At 36.2% G+C, this 23,373-nt stretch overlaps 1 protein-coding gene and 1 non-coding gene across 3 annotated transcripts in view; both read left to right on the forward strand.

The window, feature by feature from the left end:
* Window positions 1-23,373, forward strand: part of SERPINI1 (serpin family I member 1) — a 75,659-nt gene that overhangs the window by 45,096 nt on the left and 7,190 nt on the right. For both annotated transcript variants that reach the window (XM_045852018.1, XM_045852019.1), the window contains exons 2-6: window positions 2,765-3,032; window positions 4,046-4,276; window positions 6,001-6,195; window positions 7,636-7,840; window positions 15,852-15,949. In XM_045852018.1, coding sequence (XP_045707974.1) covers window positions 2,783-3,032; window positions 4,046-4,276; window positions 6,001-6,195; window positions 7,636-7,840; window positions 15,852-15,949 — 979 coding nt within the window. In that variant the 5' untranslated portion in view covers window positions 2,765-2,782. The remainder of the gene's footprint in view (window positions 1-2,764; window positions 3,033-4,045; window positions 4,277-6,000; window positions 6,196-7,635; window positions 7,841-15,851; window positions 15,950-23,373) is intronic.
* On the forward strand, window positions 13,646-13,776 carry LOC123827620. The gene has a single exon (XR_006787278.1). It is a non-coding gene; the product is annotated as a small nucleolar RNA SNORA66 (small nucleolar RNA).

The following is a 23,373-nucleotide window of genomic DNA, read 5'->3' on the forward strand; positions in this document are numbered from 1 at the left end:
ATTCATTTCTTTAACGTTATGCAGAGTATGAAGTAGTATTTTCATTTGATGAATGAGAAAGCTAAGACTGAAAGAATGCATGTGACTGGCCAAAGGTCGCACATCATATGTTCACCATTATTATTGCCTGATACATTCACTTGTAAATAAAAATGCCCATGAACATAATATACTTGGCTGTGTTTTCCTGGAATTCTTATTGATTCATAGTAGGTTAGTTTTTGTTTTATATGAAATTTGATGTTCATGATAAATGCAGTGGTATCCTGATAGTTGTATTATTGAATGACAGATACCACAGTAATAGAATGACTTTAATTTTTTGGCCTTACACTGGATAACATTAAGTGAAAATAATGAGGACCAAGGGTGGGTCTTCACAGGGCAGAAGTTAAAAGATGGCATGTCTGATCACAGCAGAGCATGGTGATTCAGATCATGGACTTCAGGATCTGACTTGGATTTCAAAGTTCCCCTTAATAATATTGCATCGTAAGTATTAAATACTGAATATGTTTTAAAATCTCTTTTAACTTACAAGGGTACTTGCCAAATTGCCATCTGGTCTTAAAGGAGAAAACTTATGTATTCTACCTCCATCTTTTCCTGGAGTTCTCTGGAGTAGAAAAGGAAGAGAGAATGCCATAGCAGCCTCCCCTGGGCGGCTGAAGTTGGTAGACTAGCAGGGTGGCTGAGCTCGCTTGGCACCTGGCTTCTGTCCCCACGTGGCGTACATGAACGACGCTGTTCTGCAGCAATGCACTCGGTCTCCCAACATCAGCCCTCTTTTGCCTCCTCACAGAATGAGTTGTGAGAGCCCATATTTACATGTGGGCTCAACTTACTTTCCTAAGCAAGAGAGTATTATTTGAAGTTTCATATAAACGTGCGTTTAGGGGAGCAGAAACTTGGAAGCTCTCAATCAAAAATAAAAAACTCCATACCTAAATTAAACTCTAAGATGCGAAGGGCTTATAAATTAACCAGGCAGTTCTCTGAAATAGAAATTAAAAATATTACAGGATTGATTAGGAAGCTGTGACTTAAAAATCTGTTGGAAGCACACTATTCTTAAGTTAAAAGTGTATTCACTCTGTTGACTGAGTAATGGGGATTACTAATGTTTCATACTAATTGAAATATGATTTTCCAAATGTGTTTGCTCAACATCACTTTCCATGCTGTTTTAATGATGATTTAAATATATGTATATCAAGCACAAGTAAGCTACTTATTTGTTTAAATAAAAAAATTAGCTTCCAGATGCCTGCAGTGACAAAACGTAAGGATACAAGGAGAGAGTGTCCTGTCCCCAGTATGTGCCGGTCCAGCTGTTTGTGAGGAGGCAGGGCTTTGGAACACCGGTGTGCTGAGAGGCAGAAATATTCTTCAGAGATATCTGGACACTGATGCTGCTTTCTCTTCCCCAGAGAAGTCAGTTCAAGAACCAGAAGAGCTGGATATTTAGAAACAGTCATTTAAATAGAATCTCCAGTTTTGTTGGTATAAGCTGACATGGTAACATTATCCTGAGTCTAAAAGGATGGTGTTGTAAAAGGTCCCTCCCTCCCTGCTCAGAGATTGTTACTGGGAGCAGCAGCTTCTTAGAGAACCAGTGGGTAAGGGAAAACCAGATAAGGATGTGCTGAATCTACATTTCCTCTGGGTTACCACTTCCTGTGGGTTCTGCAGTCTGGGCTGAATAAACTGGGGCCTGTGGCAGGTGTGTGTCATCTCTTCCCACTACTTGGTAACCCAGCTGCCTGGTGTATTAATTTGAACAATTCTAGTGAATGAGTGAAATGGCATTGTTAAATGTCTAACTTCACAAGTTCATCTAAAACCCTGTAAATATCTTTTGGTTTCCATTATACATGTCCTGGATCTATGTCGTATTGAATAAGCTAGAGTAAGCTGTTTCAAAAATACGACCAAAACATACATGGTGAAGCTAAGAAAAATGGATAAATCAGCCTCAAAAACACAACCTATAATTACCGTATTTTTCAGACTATAAGATGCACTCCCCCCCCCCAATTTGGGAGGAATAATGGTTGTTAATGTTGCTGTTGAGTTCTGTTTACATTTACATTGGTGAAATATTATGTTATTTATATTATTAAATATTTTACCACATTTTTTGCTTCAAATTTTTTTTCCTATTTCTCTCCTCTAAAACCTATGTGCGTCTTATGGTCCAAAATACAGTGGTTTTTGTATATGTATGTATACATAATCTTACACTCATAGAAGGTGGGGCAGGGCTATCTTGTTCCTGAGAATATCCTCAGAACTTAGCAATGCCTGTTATTCATTTGACTACTAACTGACTTTGGAAAAACAGGATTTTCCAACATATCCTTTAATGGGGATTTTGTTATAGAAATATTAACACTGTATGTTAAAGACAAATACCATATGATTTCTTTTCACTCATATGTGGAATCTAATGAACAAACTGAACTAACAAGCAAAATAGAGACAGACTCGAAGATAGAGAGCAGGATGACAGCTATGGGGGCTGGTTAGGGGGTGGAGGGATCAAGCAAAAAAGAAAAAGGACTCATGGATGCGGACAACAGGGTGGTGATTACTGGGGGAGAGGTATAAGGGGGCTCAATGGTAATGGAAAAAAATACAATCAATCAATGTAGAAAATAAAAATCTTTTGGTTTACTTTATAACATATCTAAGAAATAATTCAAATATATACTCATATTTCTCTTTTTCTGAGCTAATTCACATGTAAATTACTGCTTTCCAGGATTGAAACTGTTCCAACATGGCTTTCCTTGGACTTTTCTCTTTGCTGGTTCTGCAAAGTCTGGCTGGAGGAGCCACTCCCCCTGAGGAAACCATTGCAGAGTTGTCAGTGAATATGTATAATAACCTCCGAGCCACTGGGGAAGATGAAAATATTCTTTTCTCTCCATTGAGCATCACCCTTGCAATGGGAATGATGGAACTTGGGGCCCAAGGATCTACCCTGAAAGAAGTTCGCCATTCAATGGGATATGACAGCCTGAAAATTGGTAAGGTTCGATTTCTCAGGATGGTTTAACTTTAACTTTCAACTCAGTTATATTGTCTTATGCCAGAGGCAGCTGTATTTACACACAGTAACAAAGTAATCTCATTGAGATGGTGTGGCCACGAGAAACACTAGGAAACCCAAGAAAGAAGCTAATTCCAGGCTCTGTCTCAGGCTGAGTTAATCTACAGAAATTATATATCATTGTTAATAATAATGTTATTATTTAAATAAACCTCACTGTTATAAACAAAAGCAAACATGGTTCTTGCTCTAATGGAATTTTCAGTCTAGAGGGAGTAACATATATTATTAATCAATTATTGTGTAAATAAATGAAAATTTACAACTGTGATGAATGCTATAAAGAAAAGCAATATGATTCTCTAAGAATATCATTTTTTTGCTTAAAATCAATTGTATCTTCATTGTTTACATAGCATCTAAGAATCTTTTTTGAAATGTTGCATTATTATGAGACTATATTTATTGAAGAAAATTTGTAGCCAACATGTATTATGTAATCACTTTGACAGGATGTAAGATCTCTATTTTAATGTTTCTAACATACATGTGAGTTAATTCATTAAAAAGCTAAGAATTGAAACAATTTCTAATGGATTTTCTAGTTGTAAGAGTTTTTAAGTCTATTAAAAGGAAATTTTAAGAAATAATTTGATTTTTAAACTAAATAATTACACTTACTTCTTATTTCTGATAAACATAAGACTAATTTAATGAAAGTAACCTAAGTACTTTGAAAGTAAGCAACCAAAAATCTGACTGTATAGATTCTACCAAGATATTGATTGAAGTGGAAAGCGGTATCAGTTGATAATACTAAACTGCAAAAATGTTAATTTGAACATTAGAAATCTCACAAATATTGACCCCCCTCGCCATGTCAGGTTTGGGGAGTAAGGGAGTGCTTTTCCTTTGGGTCCTTGCTGTGTTTTGCTCTTTCACTCTCCATGTTTGTTCCACTGAAAAAACTTACCCTGTGTCTTTTTGCAGGTGAAGAATTTTCTTTCTTGAAGGAGTTTTCTAACATGGTAACTGCTGAAAAGAGCCAGTATGTGATGAAAATTGCCAATTCCCTCTTTGTGCAAAATGAATTTCACATCAATGATAAGTTTTTGCAAATGATGAAAAAATATTTTAATGCGGAAGTAAATCATGTGGACTTCAGTGAAAATATTGCTGTGGCCAACCATATCAATAAGTGGGTGGAGAATAACACAAATAGTACGTCATTTGGTTCTTTTCTTTCCCAAATAGTTTAGTTTTGACTTTCTCTTACTTCTGATATTATTTGTCTCCTTGTTCCTTTTGCATTTTGAATATTAGATAACATTTAGTTGAGTATCTTATAATTACCTTGTGTAGATTAAAGTGTTTTAGAAGTACTGTTTATGAGTAAACATTTGAGAAATAAGTTTAGTTTTTTGGTACACATAGAATTTTGGCACTGATAAATTGATCTGAAATCTTGTGCTCTCCATTTGATGGGTTTTCTCTGTATAGTAATTTAGCTACTATATGAAATTTTGCTTGAGCTTACTAATGAATTAGATAGTGGTTGGAATGGCAGTTGGTGTATCTTATTAAAATAGAATAAGAGAGTTAAAAGTCAGAGTTTAAACATTTTTCTTGGCTTTTAAACCACAGAACTTGCTTAGTAATCAAAAAACTCTTTAGGATTCCTTTAAAAGAGGATATCCCATTTTAGGCCCAAATAAATGCAAAGAAATTAGGAAAAGATGCATGAATTCTATATTTTACTTTTAATTGATATATTTGAAATGTATTTAAGTTTTCCAGGTATCTCATATTTTATCATTTCATTTTCCAATTTTATGAAAAATAATTGAAATTAGAATATTAAAAAGTGAGACCAAATTTAAAGTGTATTTACTACAGCTTTTCATTAAATTAATTCATATTGTTGACCTCCATAAATAATGTAGATCTAATACATTTTATGTTGGAAAAACAACAAAAAACCCTGATGATATACGCTTGCAACATATAAATCCTTAAAATGCTAAAGCACCTTTGTAAGCACAGAAGTGCTGTAGTTAATAAAATGAGAGAATACAGAACAAAATTTGGTCCTTTTTCTCTATATTACTTTTTCTCTATGATCCATTCACTAAAGTCACTCTTTCAACTATGAGATTAAAATGTAAGATAAAAGAAACTTACGTTTGTTTTTGTAACATTGAAAGAATAAGTCAAGAATAATAATATGGAGGCAACTCTACTTGAACAACAATAAAAAAAAGAAGAAGAATCTACCTGGAATAGAGTGAGTTATTAAAAGCTGTTTGTTTCTAAACTCTTTTTAAACACATAGCAATCAACAAAATATCTCTCAAAACAGATTTGGAAAGGAACATCTCAAGTGTTAGAAAAGAAGGTATCAGTCCCTGGTCCAGGCATGTGTGGAAAAGTAAATAAATAAAGAGGCATCATAGATCACAGGTTAAACTGGATTTCGCTTGTCTGTTTTTACCAAGTCAAAAGTACTTGTTGTATTTGGTAGAAAGATATCCAATGTATATGCAGGCATGTTTGCATTGAATGACATTTTAATCTGGTACAATGATTAAGAATAAAGTTAGAAACATTTATTGAGTGCTTACTATGCTAAGAGTTTTACATGTATCATTGCAACTAGGAAGTACTGAAGCTGGAGATTCTGTTGTATATGGTTCTGTAGTTTGTGCAAGTATTAAGATCCTTGTGTTATTTTAGGTGGTGTGGGTATTTTAGATGCCCTGAAGCTATAATTGTATGTGTGAACATTTTTCTTTTGAGAGTAAAGTACTTTTAAGTTTTATTTTAATTTTAGTAGTAGTATATAGTTTTTCTGTAACACTCTATCAGATGGTAGTTTGATAATCTTTGGTCCCATTTCATCCTCCAATTTAATATGAATTTTAATCCATTTGTTTTTTTCTGAATAGGTCTGTTTAAAGATTTGGTGTCCCCAAGAGATTTTGACTCTGCCACTCATCTGGCCCTCATCAGTGCTGTCTATTTCAAGGGTAACTGGAAGTCACAGTTTAGACCTGAAAATACTAGAACATTTTCCTTCACTAAAGATGATGAAAGTGAAGTCCAAATTCCAATGATGTATCAACAAGGAGAATTTTATTATGGTATGACATTTTGGCTTTTATTTCTCTCTTTTTGAGGTAGTTCAACAAATTTCTTAAAAAGAACATGAAACATTCATTACTTAAATTCTTGTCAATCTAGTTTGAATTACAATTCAATTTCCTTGGCTCCATTTTCCAAGCCTCTGATTAGACCCTGAGTGAATATTATGTGCATTGACAGCTTTTCAATATCTTTCTTTAATTTGTAACTGTAATCACACCTGCAGAATGACTTTATTCACATAAAAATACCTGACCTTGTGTAAGAATATTCAATTACTACAAAAAGCCATTGGCTTTGGGTAGTTTTCAGTGATCCGTATGTTCCACTCAGCTCTCGATTTGACTCCTTACAACTTCTTAAATCACAAATATTCTTTTGAGATTGTGCCTTCACACTTGTGTATGTATGGTCAGACATAATTATTCATTCATAGTTTCATTATTGAGGGTCTGTAATTTGTGATACAGTTCAATATCCTTGGCATTATCTTCATAGACATCTCATTGGATTTTTTAGAAGTTTCAGGTGTTAATCTTTCTTATACTCTATATTAAACTGGATTAGTTTGTTTTCATAAGCAGAAGTGTAATTTTAAACTAAATGTATGGTAGAACTAGTAGCTTATTCTATTTAAAATACATTGTAAAAATAAAAGATTATAATCACAGTTAATCAAATTAATAGTCAATACTAAATAGAAAATAACCATTTATTTGAGAACCAAGGTGTTTAATGTGATATTAAAAGGCCCTAGGTCAATTGCAGGAAAATATTCACAACAAAAGCATTACTTTTTTTAAATGGGGAAAATTCGAAAGTCATGGCAGGACCATTTATTTTAAAGACTAATTTGTTTATGAAAGCCTAGTCAATTTAGCTAAGTTTATAGAACACAAAGCCAGTTATCTAATTTACCTAATCACCTAGTTTGAAGGTGATAATCACCACAATGCACCAGACACCTATTGTAGAATGCAGCGGGGTTCGTTTTGGTTGTGCTGCCTTGGCCTCAAAACGTTTAGCTGTGATATTAATAGAACACCAGGTATTACACGGTCCATTTTTCCCTTCTTAGTAATCAGGTGGATATCGGTAAATGTAACATTGGATCCAGGACTTTATTTTTCTAATCAGAAATTTTCATTGTTTCTACTAATATCCTTTAAATTTGTATTCACTTGAAGTCTTATTTAAAAATAAAAACCAAGTCTAGAGAACATGTTATGACAAATGTGAAATAATTCTGGGATTCTAAAATAAAATAGATTCTGCAAGGCTTAGGATTCACTTAAATTTCAAGGTCTATTTTTAAATAAACTCTCTGTTTCTCAGATGCCTAAATTTCTTACATTCTACACACTGTTTTGAAAAAAAAGCTTTATAACAAATTTAAACATTTTGTTTAGGCTTTGATGTGGAGCTTTGATTTTTTTTAGGGGAATTTAGTGATGGTTCCAATGAAGCTGGTGGTATCTACCAAGTCCTAGAAATACCATATGAGGGAGATGAGATAAGTATGATGCTGGTGTTGTCCAGACAGGAAGTTCCACTGGCCACTCTGGAGCCACTGGTCAAAGCACAGCTGATTGAAGAATGGGCAAACTCTGTGAAGAAGCAAAAAGTGGAAGTGTACCTGCCCAGGTGAGAGGCTGCTGCGGGGCTCCCCCTGATAGCATGGCAGGGCGGGGCAGGGGTGCGGGGCAGGAGTTCGGGGAGGAGTAATCAGTAAGATTCTGACCTGGGAAAAACTCTTCCCATTACTTTTAAATTTTAAGTCTTGTGCTACTCCCTTCCTTCTCTGTCCTCTCCTCCTCCTCTAATATTCTCCTTCTTCTCCTTTTTAAAAAGCATTCTTTCATTCTCATTCAGTCCCGCCCAGAGACAGGGCCTCACTTATTAATTCATTCAATACTGTTTACCAACACCTAGTTTCAGATATGAGTCAATATTCTGAGCTTCATTTTAGTAGATTTTCCGATAGATTGACTCTGAATATAATTTACGTTGACAGTCTTCTATATTTCATTAATATTTAAAGGTGATTATAGGGGCAAAAATGATCTCTGACTGTGTTGGAAAAAGTGCAAGCAAGTTGCTGTGCTAGGTGCTGAGATGCAACCATAAATAAGCAGGAAGATGCTTAATTTTCTCCTGTGGCCAAAAGAATAAAGTCCATGCAGGGCCTTGATGTTCTTCTGACTACATTCTCTTCCTCAACCTTAGCCCCTGGTCACTAAGCATGTCAAATATTTAGTAGCATATACTATCTGTGCTTGTGGTTATGCCACAGACATCATGCTCTTTTCATGCTTCTGGGTCTCTCTGTGTGTTTTTTGTATTGTCCTAAAATGCCCTCCACACACTGCCTTGCCAGATTGGTTTACTTAGCCTCCAGGGTCCAGTTCTGGCACTAGTTTCAGGAAGCCTTCCATGAACGCCGTGATGGCACAGGTGACCCTCACGTTGTCCTCGTGTGCATCTCCCTGTTATGACAGTACATTTATGGTCCCCCCCACGATGACCTTACCCTTCCATACAGTAAGTCTTGCTTTACTTCTGTAAGTTATTCTAAAGTCAGATCTCTTCCCCATAATAGAGATGTGCTTGCAAAACCAAACCCAATTGAAGACATTTATTCTGTCCTTTAGTACATTCAAACCTAGTAGGGGAGTGAGACCAATGAACACATACAAGTTTATAAACATAGTGTGCTAGTTAGATCTGGACTAGGAGATGTGACATCCAAATAAACGATAGATAAACCTATGTATATGCGTGTATGTGAAAGTACAGTTTTAACATGCATTTTGTATTAAGAAAATTTACAATATGATTAATTAATATGAACATTGAAAGGTGATAAGACATAGTATTAAAACTGAATTACTAAACATTCATGTTTATTCTAATTTTAGGAATAGTCATTTAAAAGTTCACAGAGTTAATTGGATTTCAAAAGTATATTAAATGATGAAAATAAGTTTTAGAATATTTCTGTCACCCCAGTAAACCCCAATGCCCATTTACAGTCAATCCTGGTTGCCATCCCAGAGGCCAGGCAACTACTAACCTACTTTTTAAATCTCTGTAGATTTGCCCTTTCTGGATACTTAATACCAAATAAATCATACAATATATGGTTAAAAATATAAAAATTATATCTTATATAAGCTTATTTTTCAAAATACTTAGCTGATATTTACTTATGTTAATGGAGATCTATTTGGAACTGTGGACAGTTATGACTAGAAATATATATACATATTATGTTAGTGCTACATGCACATAATGTAGAACCATCATAATACATAGCTATTCATTTCTCAGTCTATATAGAAAAATTAAGGTTCTTGTACTCCAAATATTTTTTCTTTTTAGCTAAAATGTTGTTTGCATAACTTTCCATGAAAATACGTTTCTATAGAAAGATTATACTAAGTCTATGCTCAAGGAGAGATAGCCAATGAATATCTAAGAAATAAAGCCAAGGAGATTCTATATATAATACTAGGTAGTAACCAGCCATGTAATATAAAAAACAGAGACTTTTATTGAAAAAAAATACAAGATACAAGAAACATTGTATGTAGGACAATGACGCCTCAGTCCCCTTCAAATTAGGCACCTTGGGACCTCACACAGTTCTCCCAATTGCCATCAGCTGCCAGGTCATATTTCCCTGAATCTCATCAATGGTCTGAAATATCTTCCCTTTCAAAGGTGATTTTAGTTTTGGGAAAAGTAGGGTGTCAAATCTTGGCTATAGGGGGACTGAGTCACCTGGGTGATTTGATGTCTCGCCAAAAAATTCTGCACAAGGTGTGCTGCATGAGCAGGTGTGTTGTCGTGCTGAAGCTGCCAATCACCAGTTGCCCATAGTTACATCCTTCTGAATCATCCCAATAGTTTCCATGGAGGAATGTTCAAGCTTAATGCAAAATTTAAGGCACATTCATTGCTGCACTTGCTCAGTCATTTTTAATGTGACAGCCACACAGTACACATGCTCACTCAATGGCTTCTACTGCCCCCACTGACTAGTACAGTGAAGTCATCATTTTTCACACATGCACATTCCAGTCCACTCTCCTTGGCTGCCAGGTTACATGAGTGTCATGCAAACTATTCTTATTATATTAACAATGGCTAGACTTTTTCCAGACAGACCTCCTATATGTATATGTATATAAATAATTGACCCTCATACTGAATATATAAACAATATATCTTAACTCTAAAAGCACTTACTTTTAAACATTACTAATCCAATTTAAATACTTAAATCAGGTTTAAACTCTCATCCAGAGACTTTTATCATTAATTTTATATTTTTCTTCACATTATATAATGAATTCCTTTTGATAATATGAGAAATTCAGCACAGTGTTAATGCTTCCCTTACTGAAACATCTCCAAATGCTTCAGTTTTGTGAGGGTGCAGTTCCTTGGAAGTATTGTAACAGAATTATAAATGAATGCTTAACAAGAATCACATATTCTAATTCAACTGAATTCACTAGAAAATGTGGGCTGCAGGTCCCACTGAGAAACTGAATGTGGCAGCGGAAGAAAATTAATTTTTCACATTCTAAGAGATACTGTTCAATTCTGAAACAGTTTGGCTTGCTCGCTCATGTTAGTGCCTGTTGCTAAACTAGGCACAGCTGATTGCCATGTGTCCATTACTCTAGCAGTTCTATGAACTCTTCCTCTGCGTGGCTAATGCGTGGAGAGGGAGGCTAAAAGAAAGATAAGAGAAATTTGGTTTCTCTTTTTGAGAGACTGACTATTTTCAAATACTTATGTGTCAGTAGTAATCAATGGAAAACTATCCAGCCCCTCCATTTTATAGCATTAGCATCTTCAAAATGTTCAATAAGGGTAGTGACTTATGTGACCCAATTTTAACAAAGGTAAAAACGTTCCAATAGCTGTGTTCTAGGTTTATGCAAGTGTCTGTCTTAAATGGGTTATATAGTTTAATTCATACAGAAATTATTACCTGAAAATACAACTTTGCATTTCTGTAATTTGACCAGTTCTTGTCCTGCTTGACAGATATTTTATTGTGTTATGCTAGATTTTATACAAAAAGCTTTAAAATGCTTTTCTTAAGATGTGTAGAGTATTTTGGGGAGTGAGGAAAAGAAGCAATGACTTTTGTATTTTTGTTATCCCCCAAAATAATCCTATTAACAAGTAATAAATTAAAGTTGTATATGTATCTAAAACATAAGAAGTCTGTTTTATAGAGGGTAAGAGTGCTATACCTATGGTATATTGCCAAATCCAGTGAAATACCATAAGGTTTATGCATAGTCATACATCTCTAAGATTTAAATGAGATGGGCAGATAATCTTCCAATTTACCCATGATAGCAAAAGTAGCTTGGCTGACATATAAAATATATATAATCTTAAAAGCACATTAGAGTACTGCATGGACAGAGTAGCATATAAGTACTACATATTATTACTATTGTTATTTATTTTTCAGTGTACATTTTAAATACTAGTATTTATCATATCTGAATCTATGGGTAGTTTTATATATACTTTTCTCTAGGTAGGAGTTTTAAAAACTTGGTTCTCATGAACATTACTCTCTTCATTGCCCTTGTATGTGCTGACTTTTCAGTTTTTGCTGATTCGGCTTAGGTATAAGAAGAGTTTTCTAAACTCAAAATCCAATATCTGAATACTCAGAAGGCAGAGGCTCTGACTTTTGTAGTCTTGGATTTGTCATTTGTGATCAGAGAGAAATCAGAGGATATAAATTGGTTCTCTATTTTGTAACCAGGAATGATGCTGTTATTTTGAAATAACTGTCTACAAATAAAGTACTTCAGCCTCATGTTTTTAAAAGAAAAATAATGCACAAGCCATCTGATTTTGTTCTTTAACATGAATGCTTTTTGTTTTGGTCCTTAATTGCTTACAAACTTTATAAATGTTCTTAAAGGTAACACACTTGTATATCTGTTGGATTCTAACATTTGCTCCACACGTCTACTCAGTCTCTGACGCTTCCCCCCACGTAACTCTGCGACACGCTCAGATAAAAAGGGGCAAATACACCATTACATTGTATGCTTTTATTAAAACAGTCATGCCTTTTGGTTTTAAAAAAGCAGTGTTTAGCCTTTTGTTATTATTGACACGGTTACAGATGTCCCCCATTTCCCCCAGAATTCCCCCTCTGTAATTATTTGGTTTTAAATAAACAACTGTTGGAAGTATAGTGGTTAGTGGTGGGGGCTTTGCACTCAGAAAGACTGTAGTTCCTATCTTCATTTGAAGACCTACTAACAGCATGACTAGGGCAAGTTTCTTAGCTTGTTTGGACTTCCATTTGTTATCTTTTGGAATAGAGATAATGCCTGTCTCACAGGATTGTGTGAGGTTAGCATAGGGATGATCAAATGAGATACTAGGCATAAAAGGGTTTGTGTAGTGCCTGGGACATATAGTGAGCACTCAGTTTAAGGAAGATAATAATGATTATTTATATTAATACTAGCCTATATTAAGAAGAAAGAGATTATTAATGTGTAATCGCTATTTTTTCAATAGTTTGATGAGAAAAAGATGAATGAATGAATGGAAATTGTTTACATCCTGTCTTCAACTCAGAATAGACATTCTCATGGGGACCTAGATTATATTTCACTTCAACTTATACGTTTTGTCCTATGCCAGGTACTATAAACATTAAAGTAAAAACACTAGATTTGACTACTTTACAGTTAAAGTAGCAGGGATAAAAACACTGGATTTGACTACTTTACAGTTAAAGTAGCAGGGATCAAGTTACTTCATCACTACTAAAATATAAATATATACATCTTAACATCTATAATAATGTGAATATTATACATAATTTCAATATAATAAGAACTGTTACTTGTATTGCTCTTTATTGCATGCCTGCTATATGCCAGGACCATCCTAAGACTTTTAGAAACATTTTTTAATCCCCTCAACAATACTATTAAGTGGGTATTATTATTATTATTGCCATTTTTTCATATGCTGAAACTGAGGCTCAGAAGTCAAGGAACTTGCCCAAGTTCAGTCTGGGTAATTTACCATCTTCACCTAAACAACCAGCCTCAGAAGTGTAAAACAAACCAAGTTGCTTTAAGGAAGTAAAAAGAATTTTTCTTTCCAACTCCAGATAAATACATCTGGTGTCAAAGCCTCAGAATAAAAGACGATAGAATGCATATAAAAGGATAGAGAGCAATTCTCAGAAAATTCAGACAGAGGTTGACTAAAGGGAGGAATGAGGACTTAGCATGGGTAGACTAACAAGTGAGGTCAAGTTCACATTTTCATTGGCCATTGTGCCCTTATAGCCCTTTCAGTAAATGAGGATTGTCAGGGAGGAGAAATGAAGAAGCTATGTTAATTTCTGGTAAGTATTACTTTGGAAATGTTTGGCAATGGCAAAAGAAATAAATGACTCTCAGTTTAAAAAAAAAGTAAAGGAACCAGGTTTGCTAAAGTAATTGTGGTGATAGAAAAGTATTGGCCTCAGAAGCTACTGAGGTGGTCCATTCTATCCCAGGACAGTGTAAAAAAAGAAAAAAAGTAAAAGTAAAAAGCATCCGCTTCTGATATATTCCTTTACTTATCTATTTTGGTTAGGTCAAGAGAGTATGTATCATGCTGCCTGGCCCCCTAATCCTGTTCCTCCATTCATTTAGCTGTGTGACCTTTAGCTGTGTCGAGTTATTTTATCTTTCTATCCTTAAGTTTCTTCTTGTTTTAACTGAGGATTATAATAATAGCTACTTCAAAAGGCTGTGGTGATATTTAAATTATTCTGATTTTTGTGCTCTTGGAACAGTCCTGGGCATATAGTAAGCTCTATATAAGTGATCAAAATAAATGAATAATGATAATAATAATAATAATAAAGCACACACACAAAAAAAACCTTAATTAAGCCATTGAATGTTTTCTGTACAGCATCCCATGTTTTCCTACTCATCTTTCTTTTATACTTTCATAGACAATGTACTTTTTTGTAAAAGCAAAATAGGGAGGGATAAAAAAAGCAAAATAAACAATGTAAGTCCAAGTTAAAGTATAGGATATAGATAATATTTAGTACTTAGTTTAATATGTTTGCTATACATTTACTCAGCTTTTGATCTTATTTTTTTTAATAAACATGGGCCTGCTAAAACTATTCTCTCCTAATCATTTCTCTCAGTGCCTGAGTCTTACTGATAGCAATCATTCCCCTGTCACTCCTCTTAAAGCCAGACATCAGAAATGATGCTAATTTAACATTAAGTGACTGTTTGCCAACATAGCTCTTTTAAGTGCACAACCATTGCCTAAAATTTGTCGTTTTGCTCTGTATTGACAAGGAGGCACATTTAGTTCTCACCAGTTATTTTTATTTTTTATAGAAAGTAATAAAATCCTTTGCTTTTAATAAACACATTTGTTTGTTAATGCAGCCATGTTTTGTCTGTATCTCTAACTAGTAACATGGGTGATAAAGTTGATTGGTTTGGGAGATATTCTGTTTTAGTAACAATCTGGCATTCTGTGGAAAATTTTAGAGAGAGGAAAAGGGAGTCAGAAAGAAAGGGAAAGAAACATTGATGTAAGAGAGAAACATCGACCAGTTTCCCCTCACATGCAACCTGATAGGAGACCAAACCCGCAACCCAGGCGTGTGCCCCGACTGTAATCTAACCGGTGACCTTTTGCCTTGCCAGGTGATGCCCAACCAACTGAGCCACTCCAGCCAGTGCTCTGTGTAAACCATTTTGTAAAATTAAACCATGTACTTATTTTTTGTTTAAGTTTTTAAATAATCTTGTATTTACTCCTACAAAAATAAGGCACATTTATGTATAATCATAAAGGATATCATCATATATATTAATTCATTTGAACTAAAAGGATCTATTATTCTTGTTCTAAAAATCTCTATATAATTGAAAAACGTGCACAGTTCTTAAGATACAATATTTAACTCACTTTTATTGGTTAACAGCTTTTCTGGAGTGCTACCATGAGAACACCCTTATGTCCGAGAGGTTAATATAATCATGAATATATATATATTTTTAACATAATAGTTTTTATGTCACCTTTTTGTGAGTTGTATGGAGTTGAAACGCTAGATGTATTCACTTTACAGCAAAATATAATTCTTATTTAATGTTTTCCATTGGGTAGGAAGTTGACCAGAATATGAAGAAGAGAAGGAAGCCCCTTGGGTAAATGTATGATTAATCAATACCAGCTTTAAAAAGCAACTATATTACCAGGTTAAAGGATTTTTAATGCTATTCATTTACAAGTTTTACATAGTACTATGGTAATGATTCTTGATCTCAAAATTCATTTATTCCACCATGTATTATGGTTTTGTGTCCATATCATATATTTTTTCTACTTAATAACTTAATACTTTTCTGTTATTTTATTTCACTCCTCCTCTTTTTACAAATGCAATCAAATACTACTTGTAGGCAAAAGCCAGTTGTAGCATAATTTTTCCTCTCAAAAGACTTTAAAAAGCAACATGTCTAACATTTTATTTTTGTCTCAGCCAACAAGATACAGTAACAAAATACTTTTAAAATGCTATAACAAACTATTTTCCTCCCTATGTGTTCTCCAGGTTCACAGTGGAACAGGAAATTGATTTAAAAGATGTTTTGAAGGCGCTTGGAATAACTGAAGTTTTCAACAAAAATGCAAATTTGACAGCCCTGTCTGGTAGGAAATAAACAATAATTTTTTAAAAAAGTTATTTCATAAAAGCTTTTCAAAGTGGTAATATTGAATCCTCTATTTACTGTGGAGTTCTGAGATAAAATATAGTTAATCGTCAGATAAATATAATAAATATATTTAAATTCTACAAGCAAAACTATAACTTTTAGTCATAACATTAATTTTATATTATTCCAGTACATGTCTTACCTTCAATAATAGATTATATTCTCCAGAAGACCTGCCTTATACATCCTTGAACTTCCCATCCCATCTGACACAATGCTTTGTAGAGTAGATACTCAATAATGTATTGATTGAATATCTCAATATGTCTAATAATAATAAATAATAGAGGAAAGAAACAAGGAAGAAAGGATAAATGAGTGTCAGCTGTGAGAACTAGATACTTTTAAAAGACTACTCAGTAAGATAATGTAAATATTATTCTAAGTCTTCAATCAAAAACACTGGTTTTGAAGAAGCAGCTTCAAAATATACCTGGTGTATTGAGTGTTGGGTAATTTATTTTATCTATCCCAAGGAAATAAAATCCACTTGAATTATTTGATTCAGATACCCTCAGTGAAAATCATAGCATATTAGTAACACTAAAGTACTTAGAATGTGCAAAATCTTTTTAGAAACATTTTTAAGTAACCAACTCTAAGACATTTAGAATTAAGCTTCCTGTGAGTTTGAAACTCAGTTTATATAATTATTCTCTATCATTTCTATAGAACACAGAAAATAAAACAAATTTTTGATGAGATAAAGTCCATTATATATCAAGATAAGAGAAACTCAACATGTAAGCCCTCTTTATGTGCCTTTCATTGAGCCCAATTCACCTTCTAGAGAGAGCAGATGTGATAGAAGATTTCCTTAGCAGCCCAAGAGTTGCAGGAGAGAATTTAGGTCTCTTCTCCTGAAGTAGCAAAATACAGAAAACCAATCTGACCAAATAAGAGTTTCTAAACCTGGAGTGTCAGGGCCCATGAATTGAATTCAGGGAAGAAGAGGCCCTCATTGTATATAGGTGTGCATCATTTGAAAGCACAAGAGAGAGTGGGGGGGGGGTGGAATAGTGGGCAGGAGATAGCACATTCGTAGCTTTCAATAAGTTCTCAAGTCCACAATCAAAAAAGCCTTGCCCACCCAGATTGAGGACTGGGCAGATTGTTTCCTAAACAGCATTTAGCTTCCAGCAGCGAGATGATACTGATGTGTCTTCTACCCCTTACTTACAGAGCTTGCGTTGCAAAACAGTAACAGAGCTTTTCTAAATATCTACTATATAAGTGTGTCTGTCGACACAAAAGAAGTAAACTTTCCTGAGTAAATGTTGTCATGACTCCCATCCAACAACTGAGGCTCTGAACTCTTTGGTGAGATTGTCAAGAAGGTAGTACTTCTTGGTGGAGATTCCAAAGGTAATGGGTACCTTTGAACTTGAGTCAGAAATACGTTCATGGCTCAAGTGTAGTATACTTTAAAATTCACATGCTTCAGCATTGATGCGTGTGGTTCAGTTGGTTGGGCAATGTCCCTCAAGGCAAAAGGTCACTGGTTCAATCCTAGACCAGGGCATATACAGGGCTTGCAGGTCCATTCCCAGGTCAGGTCACCTAGGAGAAGTGGCTGATCAACGATTCTCTCCTATGCCAATGTTTCTCTTCCTCTCTTTCTCCCTCTCTTTCCCCTCTCTCTAAAAATGAATGGATAGAATCTTTTAAAAATAAAGTTCTATGCCCCCTTCCTTAGGAACTGACGGAATCTACCTACCACACTGGCCAAATTCCAGCTGCATAATTACATGCTGCTTCCCAACTGTAGCTATATTTTCAATTTCATTAGAGATTCACTCCTCACTGTCTCACCCAAACATCTAGGCCGTTATTTCACATGCACAGAATATCTGCTGCTCTTCAGTCCTGGGGCAGTAGCACCGCGGTGGCAAATCAATTACTGTGGGCAGTGTAGCTTAATGTTTTTGACACATCTGGAAGGTGTTTGAGGTAGTAATTGCCTTTACTATGTACAGAGACAATAGAGCATAGATATACATTATGAACGCAGATAGTTTGGAGATTAGGAATAACAGTAGGATCTTTCAGAGTTCATATAATATGTGAAGTCACTGTTTGATCAAACCTCCATCAGAACTGAACCCTTCCCAGCATCCTGCTCACAGCTGCATTCCCCACACCTGGCACAGGGCACGTGGTGTTTGGCACTTGGCAGATGTTTGCTGAAGGATAAAACGAAAGAAGGAAGGAGGAAAGAGGTTTTTTGGGGGCCACCTTACACATTACATTTCTTGGAATATATACTCCTTAAAACATCAGTAAAAAATCCAGAATCAGCTATCTTCCTACACTACCCCATTCAGGTCTTCAGAATAATTTGATGAAAGAGCTAAAGCCAGTGCCTCAAGCTTTCAATGAGAAACCCATAATTCTTAACTTCCTAGTTTTGCCAGAGTCTTCATAGCCCCAGCATGCCAGTCACCTCAAGCAGTGCAATCTTCATGCATTCTCTCTCTCTCTCACACACACACAAACACATTAATGTATAAACCATTTATTCAAAAACTGTCCAATGACATAACTATAAGGCTTGTGTCTGTGCTTCCTCTAAATTCAATAGAATTTATCTCTGCATCATTTATTTGAGCACCATATACTCTGCCTTACATGGTTGGTATTCTTGTCATCTGTAAAGTTTTTTGCCTCTCCAAATAATGATGAAAATGTCTTTGATGCTTAGTAACTCCCACAGTACCGAGGAAAATTATTAGCATGCATTACTTTGTAACTACTTTCTACCTTAATGAGAACTTCATGGTGTTTAAGATGTAACATTAATTATATTCAATGCCATGTCTACTTATTTCATTTAACAATTCTATGTGAGGCAGATAGTGTGACCAAAGTACTATGTGAGAAAAATAAAGAAATGATTAATATGTCATACCTTCTGTAAAGAAGCATACAGGCTTGTGGGGAGAAGAACATAAACAGCTGGATTTAATAAAATGAAGAGTGATAGAAATGACCTACTGGTGTGGTGATTTTCAACCAGGAGAAGTTGGCCCCCTAGGGGATATTTGGCAATAGCTGGAGACCTTTTGGGTTGTCACAACTCAGGGGTATCTGGGGTGGAGAGGCTAGGGATGCTTTCTACATACCTGTGATCTATACTGCACAGGACAGTCCACACACAAGGAATTATCCAGCCCCAACTGTCAATAGTGATGAGTTGAGAAGCTCTTAACTAGAGAAAGCATTGTGGAAGCAGAGAGGTAAAGAAAATCAAATTGTAGAATGGCAGTATATTTTGGATCCAAAGATGGAGAACACAGGCATGTATTGAAGCTTGTAAATGCATACAACATTTCTGAACAACATCTTAGAAAGTAATAGCAGTAGTTGCTTCTCAGATACAGACAGAGTCTCTTAGATAAAAGAAGAATTTTTATTCCACGTACCACTGTGTACTGTGTGGAATTTTACCCTGTGTATGTTTTAGTTCTTCAACTAGAATTCTTACTTAATAATTGGACAGCACTTTAAAAATAACATAATTAGTAGGTTTTGTACATTGGAGAGCACTCCAAAAACAAGTGGGTACCACTGTGACACTGCCACGTCCTGAAATCAGGCAATAAAAAGTGTACTTTAAAATATAGCAAATGTGATTTAGGTGGACCAGAACAACAACGACAACCACAGCTCTGATTCGTGTTCTCCTGCTGCTTGAGAAAGAGTGACTTGAGGATCTCTGGCTAAGACCTTTTGAATCTGCTCTTTCATTTTCTATTTCCCCGGCCTCCACCTTCATTTCAGACTCCCATTTCCGCTGCCCTGGACTATTTCAATAGCCTCCTAAATGGTGTCCAATCTCTCTTCCCCTTAATCTGTCTTATCTACTGCTTATCTACTACTGCCAACATTAATCGCCTTAAAACTCAGTCTCAGATCATTCCAGTTCCTGTTCAAAACCTCCCGTCAGCCTGCCCTGCACAGTTCCCCGCTCCACGGGCATTCAGACGTCAGCTCCCTCCAAACTTAACTGTGGCAGATTCCTTATACATGGCTTGTGCTCCAACCAGACTGAACCCTTGCTCTGCAACACACATCCCCCCTGGCTCCCCTTCTTTGTGAAGTCTCCCCCACCTGAAATACCTATGGAACTGAGCCTCAGCTCAGATACCCCCAACTTTTTCAAGCCACCACGATTACTACAACCAGAAGTAACCACTCCTTAAATTCTGAAATGTCATATATGCTATACATCTCCTTTTGCGACATATTATATCTGATCACATATTATTATTATTTTTTCACCAGATATCCCCTGCCATAATTTATACCTCCCAAAAGATTGATCCTTTTGTGTGCTTGGGAAGCACCTAGCACTGTGCTTTCTGCTTAGTACTTACCGAGTGAGGGAATGAATAAGATGAGAGGCTCTGTATTTATTATGCTTGTTTTTTATCTCAATTTGATGTTCTATTGCTTTTGATGCTAAATTTCATTAACATAAAACATAGTTAAGGCTCACATAATAAACATGGAATCTAGAGTGTTGAGAATCATTTTCTTCCCAGGCTGGTTTTAAAGGCTCATCTGGTTGCAGTGAGGATCCTGTTATAGATCAGGGCTATTTTTGTAATGGAAATGAGTGAGTGTCAGCATTTGGATTAATAGATAATCCTCCTGCAAGTTGTAAGGAAGGAAAAAGTGAGTACTAAATCTTTCAGCATAAAGTACGAGCTTTAATAAAGGAGCCAATAAAATAAAGGAGTTAAGAAGACACAGCAAAAGCCGTATCCAGGTCAGACTAAAGTGCTTAGATTTATGCTGGACTGAATCTTACATTCTGCCCTTGTTTGTTCTCTTTCTCCTTGCACCTGTAAGCCAGAAGGCTCTGTTTCTTCAGGTGCCATAATTCCATTTCTGCTCCTACTTTCTTGCCCAGACTATTGCAAAAGTTAACAACTTGATCTTCCTGCCCCTAGCTTTTGGTCATCTGATTCATCCTTTACAGCTCCTGCCACAGGTATCTTCTAAAGTGAAAGCAGTCATGATCTGTTACCTCCGGACAAAGCCCAGCTCTCTAGTATTCTGGTACAAATGCGTCATTTGGGGTGTATCCCCTGCCACTCCCCACCTTCTCAGAAGCGAGATTTCAACTGGACCTTCAGGTCATCCCTGCTGCTTATCTCTCTTTGCAAGTATAATCCTCTGCTTGCACTGCCCTTGTCCCCTTCTCTGCCTTTCACTTCCTTCATATTCTTCAAGAACCAGCCCAAATGTCACGGCCTCTGAGAGTCTTTCAGGGACAGCTCCCCCTTCCTAGATGATTTATGTTCCTTCATGCGGACTCTCATCATGCAGAGGTTTTCTTACATTATTTGTTCACATACCTCTCTCTTGCCTCAGAGCTCCTCAGCAGCAAGGACTGCATCATAGACATTTTTCTATACTCAGAGCCCAGTACAGAGCGGGGCCCAGGATAGATGCTGGGTGGGTGCGTGGAGAGGCAGTGGTGCCTGGCTCTAGCTTGCTCCAGGTACGGGGGCTTCTGTCAAATTGCCAGCCCTCATCATTCCCCACATTCCAGCCACATCAGCCATCTTTTGGGTCTTTGAACATACCTGGCTTGTATCTGCCTCTGCACTAGCTTTTCCCTACACTGAGAACCCTGGCTTTAGGTCTTCTCATGGCTCCTTTGTATTGTTTAGATGTAAGCGCAGATGGACCTTCTCAGACGTGCCTTTTCTAATGCCCTCGTCCAGCCAACACGTCAGCCAATCTTATTTCTTACACCCTGAAATTGTGATCATTTACTGACTTGCTTTTTAATTGCTCTTGTCATTTAATGTCTGCCTTCCCTCATAAGGAGGGAACTGTTTAGTTCATCATAGTATACCCAGTGCATTAACAATGTTTGGCACATAGGAGGTGCTTAGTATGTGAATGAATGAATGAGTGAATGAATGAATAGTTGCCTGTCTATAACAAAATCTATTCAGTAAAACAAACACTATTCCTGCCTTGAAGGAGCTCAAATCCTAGAAACATTTCTAAAGTTCATGGATGAAGCTAAAGCTAAAAATATTTTAGCAAACTAAATATTTAGCTTTTGGCACTATTATGGAACTCTCTTCATTTTCTTATTTTAAGCATGTCCTTGGTGATGCAGAAATCTGTTTAAGCTGCCTGTGTTTAGGAACAACGCCACAAAGGGAGCAGTGGCATCCACTTACATGATGGCCGTGCTGCCAGCATTATGTTAATCACAGACCCTTAGAGCCTTGGGTGCCCTGCACCATGCCTCATACAAAGAGGGTACTTGATAAATATTTGCTCAAAACTGAATGAATGCCTAAGTATTTTGCCCTGCTTGCTTTGGAAGAGCTTGAATTATTGCCCAGCTCTTCTCTGGGGAATGTGGGGTTGGCTGGCCCAGCTCCCATCTCATCCACGTGAACAGCCTGGCTCCACACGGCCCGGAAGAGAGTAGGACTGGTCACTTGGCAGCAGTGTCTGCTGTGACCAGAAGGAGAAGACTGCTTGGGGCCAGTGTATGGATTTTTTGTGTGGGGGGTAGCTCTGTTTGCCTTTTATTTATTTATTTATTTATTTTTGTAGAGAAGAGTTAACTTTTCTCTAACCAATACAACGAGCTCAGCAATGTGAAAAACGGATCTCTTTAAATCCCCTCACATTCTGATTCATAAAATATCTGAGTGCATACTTGGTGCCTGGGAGTGTGCAAGGAATCATTGATAGAAGATGAATAGGACAGGTGAAGGCCAGGCCCTCGAGGGGTACGGGTATGGCTTAGCGGGAAATGTGCCTGCCTGACAGCATCATGTGGCAATGAGCAATATAGGAGGGCAAACATGGGAAGCAGTTAACTTGCCTGTACCCCTGCATGACCTGATCTCCTTCTCGATTCTGGCATCAGCAGACAGAATCTTGCTTAAACCACTTTCAGCATACATTCTATTTTAATGTGTCTGCTTGAAATTTGTCCCAAGAGAAAAAAAAAGCCATTTTCTTTTTTCCCCTCAGTATCTGTGATATGATTTTTCACTTGTTACATTTTCTCCTACTGGTATACCCGAAGGGGTACTGTTTTTCTGAAGGTTAAGTATCCTGAGGTCTCGTTTACGTCTGCAGACCTTTGCTGTCCATCATGCGTCATTTAATCACCCCGGGGAGGCAGAACATTGGATGGATTTTTCTTTTGCTGTCTTTGAAATATATATGATAACACTGGTCTCTTGGATGCCATTCCCTTTGCTCTTCTACTCAATTAAATCTTTAAATTTTTTAGTGTGTGCAGTCTTTGTATTCTTTCCCTCTCTGCTGGCGTTCTCCATCAGGTTTCCTGCAGCATCTATTCTGGATTAG

Source organism: Phyllostomus hastatus, unplaced genomic scaffold, assembly GCF_019186645.2.
Source record: "Phyllostomus hastatus isolate PE091 unplaced genomic scaffold, TTU_PhHast_1.1 phas_contig_86, whole genome shotgun sequence".
Lineage (NCBI taxonomy): Eukaryota > Metazoa > Chordata > Mammalia > Chiroptera > Phyllostomidae > Phyllostomus > Phyllostomus hastatus.